This window comes from Sinocyclocheilus rhinocerous, unplaced genomic scaffold (genome assembly GCF_001515625.1).
Source record: "Sinocyclocheilus rhinocerous isolate Xijiao unplaced genomic scaffold, SAMN03320098_v1.1 scaffold3806, whole genome shotgun sequence".
In the NCBI taxonomy this organism is placed as follows: Eukaryota; Metazoa; Chordata; class Actinopteri; order Cypriniformes; family Cyprinidae; genus Sinocyclocheilus; species Sinocyclocheilus rhinocerous.
Genome location: NW_015658737.1, coordinates 132,798 through 143,168, shown reverse-complemented (window position 1 = coordinate 143,168; position 10,371 = coordinate 132,798). Strand labels below are relative to the sequence as shown.

Here is a 10,371-nt window from a genome sequence, read left to right as displayed (position 1 = left end):
ATTTCTGCAGTTTAGCGCCATCTGCTGTCAGAGAGTGAAAGTGCGCTTTCATTCAGTGCGTCTCTCACATGTTCCGCCATGTGCTTCACGTCCGCGCTTGTTTACATCAGAGTGCGCACGCGTCTTTCACGCAGCATACAGTGTGTTGCGTATTTTGACCAGTTGATGGGAAAAGTATTCTTAAAATGCATTCAAAATTCAGAATAATTTGTAATATATAATTATTCACGGTATTTAGAAGTGCCCACGATAACAATATCGTGCATATTCATTACCGTGATATACCGCATTACCGAATACCGGCACAAGTCTACTCCTCATAGACCGTTTATCAGATTTTTCACCAAACTCAATTCAGATCATCTTCAGACCATGCTGACAAAATTTATGGATTTCGTGTCGATATACAAAACGGTTATCGTTTAATGCATCAACAAATTTCCTGGATTGATGCCAAACTGCATCCAAGGCTGTATCTCTGCAAAGCTTTGACATATTGACACCAAACTTTGTATTTGCCATTGTGACCTCACATTGACCATGCTTCTTCAATTTGGTCACAGTGCCACCTATTGGTCACATTTCTTTTGAGTATATTACGGTATTGTATTGAAACTAGTCAATACAAATGTGTATAAAAATGTATTTTATTCAATTATAAAAACATTCTGAGATGGCATGATATGTGTTTCTCATAGTTTAACATGTCCTCCATGTGACTCAACGTTCAGATTTAAGAATAAGATCTTTTTTCCCCCAAGATTTTTATAAGTGGAAATTTACATTTCTGGTAGAATGTCCCAGATACTGAATATCGTATCGGCGCACCCCTACAAGCAACATATAATAAAAATCATAATAATGTCCAGGTCAGTGAATGTCGGGTATGTGCATATCACAGTGGATTCCAGTATGACTCATGCAGAATATAGAGCGTTTCAATGTCAAAGTCAACTTTATTGTAATTTTTAGCACATTGCATGGCAATGGTTAAAAGCAAAACATAGTTCCTTCAGGGAATAACGGTGACGCATATATAACAAAAAAAACAACAACAACAAAAAAACAATAGTACGAACAATAAGGTAGTTAAAGATAAATGAAGAGTGTTTGTAGAATGCTTATCCAAAGTTTGAATTTTGAATAATGATCATGTAATGTTAAAAACATTAACAGTACAAAAAAAGAAAAAAAAGTTTAAGTTGAATACAGATGGTAAAAACCATGTAAAATGAATAGGAATGAGATTATGCATTATTTATAAGCCATAACATGGGTCTTACCCAATAAATTAATAAAAAATTTCCATGTGAGCTCCATTGTACAGATTGAAGCACAAGATGCTCTTTGGAACATTCTTAAATCATTCCAGAGAACATGATTATCAGGTTGTTCATGTCAGTTCCTGTGCTGCTGTCAGTAAAGAAAAAGGGGACGTGAATATTAAGCCATTCTAATTAAATTCATAGTATTTAGATTTATCTTTTTTCATGTATGCTTCATTTATACATTATAAATTTTCACAAATTTTTGTTATTTTGTGTTAAATTAGAAAAATGCAGAATAGAAGCATTTTAACTAGTGACTTCTGATATTCGGACACAATTGTGTGTAGCAGGCATTTATTAGAGTGTGTCTTAAATACCTTTATTATTTCATTTTAAAGTGGATATCTGCACTTATATAAAGTGTAGGCTGTTTTATTTCATTCACATGATTCCCAGAGTCTGTGTTTACTAAATTCACTTTCTAGATGGTGAACTTTGATTTATATGCAAATGGAAATTGAAACCAATATGGAGTTCTTAGAAGTCATGTGACCACTTGTGTGTGATAATTATATTGTGGAATAGTGGGTAAAACCCCTTACCTCATACTTGTGCTCTTTGCAGACTTTACCAGAGAATGAAGTGTCCTCAGTGCAATCATGTGTCTTTGGAAAAGGCACCAAACTTCTGCAGTCGGTGTGGCTGTAAGCTGACGTCTCAGTCAAATGAGACCGCAGCAGGTGGGTGCTTGAGTCTTTATAGATCTTACCATTTTAGATTCTGTTGTTTATTTCATTTGTTTCTTTTTATTATTTATTTCCTTACTTTGAATGCTTATTTATTTTTTTCGTTACATTTCTGTTATAGTTTAACAAAATAATAAAGACATGATTTAATATAAAAAGACATTTACTTTGACCAATAGAAAGGACATTTTACATGTACAGGTGCATCTCAATAAATTAGAATGTCGTGGAAAAGTTCATTTATTTCAGTAATTCAACTCAAATTGTGAAACTCGTGTATTAAATAAATTCAATGCACACAGACTGAAGTAGTTTAAGTCTTTGTTTCTTTTAATTGTGATGATTTTGGCTCACATTTAACAAAAACCCACCAATTAACTATCTCAACAAATTAGAATACTTCAAAAGACCAATAAAAAAAACATTTTTAGTGAATTGTTGACCTTCTGGAAAGTATGTTCATTTACTGTACATGTACTCAATACTTGGTAGGGGCTCCTTTTGCTTTAAATACTGCCTCAATTCGGCGTGGCATGGAGATGATCAGTTTGTGGCACTGCTGAGGTGGTATGGAAGCCCAGGTTTATTTGACAGTGGCCTTCAGCTCATCTGCATTTTTTGGTCTCTTGTTTCTCATTTTCCTCTTGACAATACCCCATAGATTCTCTATGGGGTTCAGGTCTGGTGAGTTTGCTGGCCAGTCAAGCACACCAACACCATGGTCATTTAACCAACTTTTGGTGCTTTTGGCAGTGTGGCCAGGTGCCAAATCCTGCTGGAAAATAAAATCAGCATCTTCAAAAAGCTGGTCAGCAGAAGGAAGCATGAAGTGCTCCAAAACTTCTTGGTAAACGGGTGCAGTGACGCTGGTTTTCAAAAAACACAATGGACCAACACCAGCAGATGACATTGCACCCCAAATCATCACAGACTGTGGAAACTTAACACTGGACTTCAAGCAACTTGGGCTATGAGCTTCTCCACCCTTCCTCCAGACTCTAGGACCTTGGTTTCCAAATGAAATACAAAACTTGCTCTCATCTGAAAAGAGGACTTTGGACCACTGGGCAACAGTCCAGTTCTGCTTCTCCTTAGCCCAGGTAAGACGTCTCTGATGTTGTCTGTGGTTCAGGAGTGGCTTAACAAGAGGTATACGACAACTGTAGCCAAATTCCTTGACACGTCTGTGTGTGGTGGCTCTTGATGCCTTGACCCCAGCCTCAGTCCATTCCTTGTGAAGTTCACTCAAATTCTTGAATCGATTTTGCTTGACAATCCTCATAAGGCTGCGGTTCTCTCGGTTGGTTGTGCATCTTTTTCTTCCACACCTTTTCCTTCCACTCAACTTTCTGTTAACATACTTGGATACAGCACTCTGTGAACAGCCAGCTTCTTTGACAATGAATGTTTGTGGCTTACCCTCCTTGTGAAGGGTGTCAATGATTGTCTTCTGGACAACTGTCAGATCAGCAGTCTTCCCCATGATTGTGTAGCCTAGTGAACCAAACTGAGAGACCATTTTGAAGGCTCAGGAAACCTTTGCAGGTGTTTTGAGTTGATTAGCTGATTGGCATGTCACCATATTCTAATTTGTTGAGATAGTGAATTGGTGAGTTTTTGTTAAATGTGAGCCAAAATCACCACAATTAAAAGAACCAAAGACTTAAACTACTTCAATCTGTGTGCATTGAATTTATTTAATACACAAGTTTCACAATTTGAGTTGAATTACTGAAATAAATGAACTTTTCCACGACATTCTAATTTATTGAGATGCACCTGTATATAAAATCTAACACATATGCAGTATGGTGTACAGCTGTGTCTCATTTCACTTATTTGTGGTCAGTAGTTTTTTCTCTCCATATACTTAACTGTGTGGGATTCACTATATAGTAAATGAGTGAGCAGTTTCAGACACACCATTTGTAAACTGATGTTTACTGTTAATTTTTTTAGAAATATCAATAGCATTTGTATTAAAACTATATTCACTGAATGTAATCAAAAAATAGAGAATCGAATCGAGAGCTTGCGAATCGATATCGAATCGAATCGGGACATCTGAATCGATACCCAGCCCTATTCAGACACAACATAAAGTGATGTGAAAAAGAAAGGACATCCTATTGAATTCCATGGTTTTCCGTATCAGGACATAATACAAAATCATCTGGTCTTTGGCAGGTTTTAAAATTTGGAAAATTAAACCTTAGATGAACAACAACAACAACAACATGACGCAAAAATAAAGCCAATATGGAAAAGCCATGGGTGACAAACTAAGAACACCCTATGATTCAATTGCTTGTAGATCCACTTTTAGCAGCAATAACTTAAACAAGTAAGCAATAACTTAGATAAGTAATCATATTCAGTATGACTTCTGTATGAGCATCAAATTTTGATCATTTTCCCTGCCTCCAAAACAACTTTCCTTTTCAGCTGATGTCACAAATCCTTTACTTTTCAACTCCTCCCCAACCACCTGTAATGTGGGTTTAACTCATTTTGTGCAGTTTAGAAACTCTTGATATGTGCACAGACTGTAAAAGTGTTCAGACGATAATTTACCCAATAATGAAAATTCTGCCATTTATTTGCCTTCATACTTTATCAGTCTCTCGCAATGTTGTGGAGGAATTTTGGCCCTCTCTTTACAATGTTGCTTTAGTTTATTGAGGTTTGTGGGCATTTGTTTATTCATAGCTCTTATCGCAACATTTCAGTCAGGAATGGATGATGTCTGGACTTTGACTGGGCTATTGCAACACCTTGATTCTTTTCTTTTTCAGCCGTTCTGTTGTAGATTTGCTGGTGTGCTTGAGATTATTGTCCTGTTGCATGACACAATTTTGCCGAAGCTTTAGCTGTCAGATGGATGGCCTCACATTTTTTCTCATTGATTATACAGTTCCACTTAGAAATACTTCAAATTACAGAACCAAAATCGGCTGAAAATACATTCCATGTTGACTTTGTCATTAATATGTTGCAAGCAATGTTGATATGCCAGATATTTACTACACCATTTGAACAGAACCATTGTCTGTTAATGGAATGGCATTGCGGACAGTGAGTCCTAAATATAGGATTTGAAACTAGAATTAGGTGTAGAGTGAACAAAGGTTTTATAAGAGGTTGTGACTACTTTTTAGAGACTGCTGTGTGACCTTTGTTTTTTGTTTATCAGACAAGCCACAAGACGAGTCTCAAACATCCTCAAACATTCCACACAGTACCGATGCAGAAATGACTGATATTGGTCGTGAATCAGAAGCTTTGAATTACCAGATTGCCTGTGTATCTTCAAAACGACCAAATGAAGATATAAACCCTAACCCAAAGAAAAAGGTGCTGGACATGAATATCAATTTTAACATTTAAATAGTCCTGGAATTTTTTTGTTTTGTTTTGTTTTTTTATGTTTATTATTATGTTTCTATTCTTATTATGCGTTATTGGTGATTTATGATGCAGATTTTATTCACCCTGCTCCTACAGAAAAGAAAGAAAAAGAAGAAAAAAGCAGGTGTTGCAGAGGGGCCTTCGTCTCTGACCTCTGATCTCTCTGATATATCGCTGAATGATGAAGAGAAGAAAATGAAGGAAGACCAATCTTTTGAGAGTGATGGCTCCTACTGCTCTGTAGATGACATGCCTAAACCAGCTGAATCATCCTCTCATCTGAGCCCACCAGAGAATGAATCCACTGGGGCAACACAACTCAACACAACTTTACCCCATGCTGGTGTAGATCAGTCTGTTGAGCAGTCAAATAGTAGCAAGGAGAGTTGTGTAGCACCTGGAATGTTAAAATCATCTAAGTTAAATTTGACCCAAGAGCCAATCAGCACCAGCTCTGCCAATGATTCTCCAGCAGTGTCAGTGGGAGCAGATCAGACAGCTGAAAAAAACAAAATTAAATCTAAGAATAAGGGTCAAAAGAGCATGTCCACAAGAGCACAGACAACTCTAGATCAGAGTGCTACTATTGACCAGAATGCAAACATAAAAAGCAGCACAGGCAATCAAAAGGAAACAGATCATCAGGGCATGGAACCACTGAAGAATTACAGTTCCAGTGGAGATTCAATGATGAAGGTTGAGCACCGTGAGAAGCAGCAGTCTGCTCATGCTAACCAGATGAATCCAGAATCCAAAAAAGTAAATGAAAGCGGCAATACAGAAACCAATAAGGACAACCAAAAAAAGTATGCCAAATATTTAGTTGAATTTTGATAAATGATGCTTCTTTTTTTTAGACCAGGTTGCTCATGCCATTTGTTCATTAAAATGCCCATAAATATACTTTGACTTTGAAAATTACAGAAATCAGAATGAGGAACCACAGAAATCATCACAGGACATGGTGTTTGGCCCACAGAGTAATTTAAAGGTAAATAAATAAATACAAATTATATATAGATCTCATCTCAGAAAGCCCAAATGCTGATTGATTGATTGGGAAAATTGATATATTGGTCTGTTACTGGAAATTGCAAATAGAAATATAATAATGTTTTTTTGTGTAGAAGAATCACAGTTCCAGTGGAGATTCAAAGTTAAAGGATGAGCACAGTGAGAAGCAGCAGTCTGCTCATGCTAACCACATGAATCCAGAATCCAAAAAAGTCAATGAAGGCGGCGATACAGAAACCAATAAGGACAACCCAAAAAAGTATGCCAAATCGTTTGATGAATTTTGATAAGTTTGCTTGTATTTTAGACCAGGTTTCTTATGCCATTTTTTAAAATTAAAAATGCCAATAAATACACTTTGTCTTTAAAAATTACAGAAATAAGAATGAGGAACCACAGAAATCATCACAGGATATGGTGTTTGACCCACAGAGTAAATTAAAGGTATAATTTATATAAACCCAAATGCTGGTTGATATATTGGGAAAACGGTCCGTGTACGTTCATTTGTTTTTTTGATTTAATATTGAAAACAAACATGAGAAAACGGCACCTTTTTTGTTTTTTTCAACAACAACAAAAAAAAAAAGTACATGCATATTTCTGAAATAAACACCTAATATTTGCCATAGAGAATCTATGCCTACACAGAATTAAGCCCTGTCTACATTTAGTCATTTAGCAGACACTTATAATGAATGCATAATGCATTATAAAAAAACTATAATATGTTGTTTCATGTCAAAATAATCATAACGATTTTAATACATTATAAAACTTACTTATTTGTGGTTATAACTTTTATGAGTGTGATTATTTATAACACTCAATGAACACCATTTTAAAGGGGTCATATGACATCGCTAACAAAGAAAATTAAATGTGTTTATGTGGTTTAAAGGGGTCATATGATGCGATTTCAATTTTTCCTTTCTCTTTGGAGTGTTACAAGCTCTTGGTGCATAAAGAAGATCTGTAAAGTTGCAAAGACTAAAGTCTCAAAGCCAAAGAGATATTCTTTATAAAAGTTAAGAGTCAGACACACCTACCTAAAATGGCTCGTTCTAACACGCCCCAACATACTTACGTCGCTCTGTGGGAAGATTTGCATAACGCCGCCCAAATGTTCACGCAAAGAAAGAAGGCGTAACTTTTATTCTCACTGTAGTATTGTTGCCGCTGCCGCCATGTCCTGAAGATGCTGTGTGCTTCGTTGTGAAAGCGAAACTACTTTGTTTGGTCTTCCAAAAGAGGACGATATCCGCTTCTTCATGCCTAGAGCTGATCTGTGCTGGTCGCTGAGGGAATACATCAACTTAGTGCTGTGGATCACCGGATCGGCTTTCACCGTGGACGAAGCCCGGGGTCGTCACATGTGCTTGCCGCTCCTTCGTCGGATCCGCCGGCATGATGAAGCGTTCTCGACCCCACCGCCTCAGCTCACGCTAGGCCGCTGTGTTTTTCGTTGTGAAAGCGAAACTACTTTGTTTGGTCTTCCAAAAGAGGACACGACTACAAATCAGTGGTATTTACAACACTGTTCCAGAACACTTCAACCCAAATATTGTTATTATTTATAAGTGGTCTTTGTCTGCTTTAAGTAAAGTAACATCTTAACAATGGCAAGATATGAGACTTATAATGCATAACTATGGGAAATATAATCCATTGTACGTTAAGTGGATGCATTGTGTTCATTGTGTGTTATAAATAACCATACTCTTAAAAGCTATAACCACAAATAAGTAAATATTATAGTGCAGTAAAACTGTTGTTATGATTACTCATGAGATGATGCAATATATTAAGTTTTTTTATAATACATTATGCATTCATTATAATGCCTTAAGAATACCCGTATAATGTATTATAAATACGGGCTTCATAGATAGTGTTACCAAAAGGAGTGTATTTGAAGACATAGACAAAATGCACAGGTTGTCAGGATTGCGCTGCCTACAGTGTGTGATGCGTGGTTTGTGAGTGTTAGTAATAGTAGGGATTTGGAAACACATAGTAAATATCGGTCATAAAAACTGAAAGAGAACTGAAACAAGTTGTAGGAAAGAAGACGAATAAAAAGCGACATTTATGTCCCTTGTCTGTGTCCTTTTTCGTTGGAGTCGCACAGGTAGAGTCGTTGGTCTTTACACACTTCGGTCTTCACACTTAGACTGCCGTGACCGCTGCCGCGGTATACTAACCTTATTTATACCCGTCTGACAAACTAATTGAATTAAGCTGAACACGCTTTACTGTTTTAACACAACAAAGGGCCAAGCAAGCGCACAAAACTGACAAGGTACGTGATACAGCACGAGACCAAACGCGACTTCTCAACACAGTAAACAAAACAAGCATTTCCTAGCAACGTCAGTTGCGCTAAAAACTAATGAGACAAGAAATAAATACACTTACACGCTGCTTTCAACTTCAGCTGATTGACTGCTTCTCTCAAAGAGTCTTTCTTTACACTGTTCAAGTCTTTTTGCTGCGCTTGAACACGCTTTAATGTTTAACACAACAAAGGGCCAAGTAAGCGCATGAATCTGACAGGTACGAGATACAGCATGAGATCAAACGCGACTTCAGCATGTCTCAACACAGTAAGCAGTCAGGCACTGTCAAAGCCATGCTAGTCTGGTTGTTTGATGGGAGAGAGATGAAATGTAGTTGCAATAAACGCTTTAACTATAGCAGCGGAAGACTGTTATTCTGTTGCACGGAACTGAAGAAGACATGATGACCGCACCATTTGATCTTTGATTGACCAATCAGTGAAAAGGGGCGTTTCATTACCGCCCACACGTGTAAATCGAATATTCAAGCCGTTTACCCATTTTTTGCCCCTAAACATAAAAACTAAAAATCAAGGCAAATTCTTTTTTTTTTTTTGAAAAAGGAAAAAAAAAAAATGTAGTTTTCTCATGTTTGTTTTCAATATAAAAAAAAAAAAAATGAATGAACGCAACATACACGGACCGAAAACCAAAACATTGGTCTTACTGAAAATGACAAATAGAAATTGAATTTTGACCATTTTGGTTCATTTTATGTGTAGAAGAATCAGGGTTCCAGCAGAGATGCAGCAGTGAAGGCTGTGCACAGTAAGAAGCAGCAGTCTTCACATGAAAAGAAAGATTCTGCTGCTGACCAGAAACACAATAAAAATTACAATACAAAAAGTCGGTGTGACGTGCCACCAAAAAGGTATACAGAATTGTGTGATAAATGCACTTCTTCACAGCAATTTGTTTTTACATTATTTTCATATTTTTGAACTACAGGAATCCAGCATCAGCTCAACATATAAGTTCCAGTGACAGACTGACAATTTACTTTCATGCAGTCTTGTCAAAAGACTTCAAATTTAACCTAGAAGAAGATCTTATCTTCATAAGGGCCGGTGGTTGCCTTGGTGACTGGGAAAATAATTTGGTCGAGCTGTCTGTGTCACGGTTAGTAAAGTTTTTCTGGACCAATTATCGATTATTCATTACTGAAACCATTTATTTGAAAATAATATGATTTTTAGGGATCTCGGTGAGCATGGATTTCTTATCGAGGGGAAATTCTTATGCAAGAAGACCAGTGCAGAAGCTGTGTCCATACCATACAAGTATGTTGTATATAAAGCAAAAAAGCAGAAGTATGAGTATGAATACATCTACAAACTGGATTCAAAGGAAACCACCAACAGATGTTTGTTTGTCAAACCATGTCTCCTAAATGATGAAGGTAGGTGAAGCTTGTCAAAAGTATATATACTTTTGTGTGTGTGTGCGCCGCGTAAACCTAAAACCCTGTCTGCATTTGTGATCAGAGAAACGACAAACAACAAGCGCTACCCTACACTGCTTAAAAACTTGCGTTTTAATCATTTGTGGCAAATCCTTTAAATATGAAAACATACTTACAGGCTGTGAGTCAGAACA

At 36.8% G+C, this 10,371-nt stretch overlaps 1 protein-coding gene across 5 annotated transcripts in view; it reads left to right on the top strand.

Annotated features, from left to right (window-relative positions):
- The window catches only part of LOC107722845 (E3 ubiquitin-protein ligase rnf213-alpha-like), a 114,572-nt gene that overhangs the window by 12,040 nt on the left and 92,161 nt on the right, over positions 1–10,371 (top strand). For 3 of the 5 annotated variants that reach the window (XM_016531336.1, XM_016531337.1, XM_016531340.1), the window contains exons 1-9: positions 1,857–2,008; positions 5,208–5,368; positions 5,519–6,228; positions 6,347–6,413; positions 6,550–6,695; positions 6,814–6,880; positions 9,498–9,646; positions 9,724–9,894; positions 9,972–10,174. In XM_016531336.1, coding sequence (XP_016386822.1) covers positions 1,906–2,008; positions 5,208–5,368; positions 5,519–6,228; positions 6,347–6,413; positions 6,550–6,695; positions 6,814–6,880; positions 9,498–9,646; positions 9,724–9,894; positions 9,972–10,174 — 1,777 coding nt within the window. In that variant the 5' untranslated portion in view covers positions 1,857–1,905. Of the gene's footprint in view, positions 1–1,856; positions 2,009–5,207; positions 5,369–5,518; positions 6,229–6,346; positions 6,414–6,549; positions 6,696–6,811; positions 6,881–9,497; positions 9,647–9,723; positions 9,895–9,971; positions 10,175–10,371 lie in introns of those variants that run through there. The other 2 variants (XM_016531338.1, XM_016531339.1) reach the window with 2 other exon arrangements.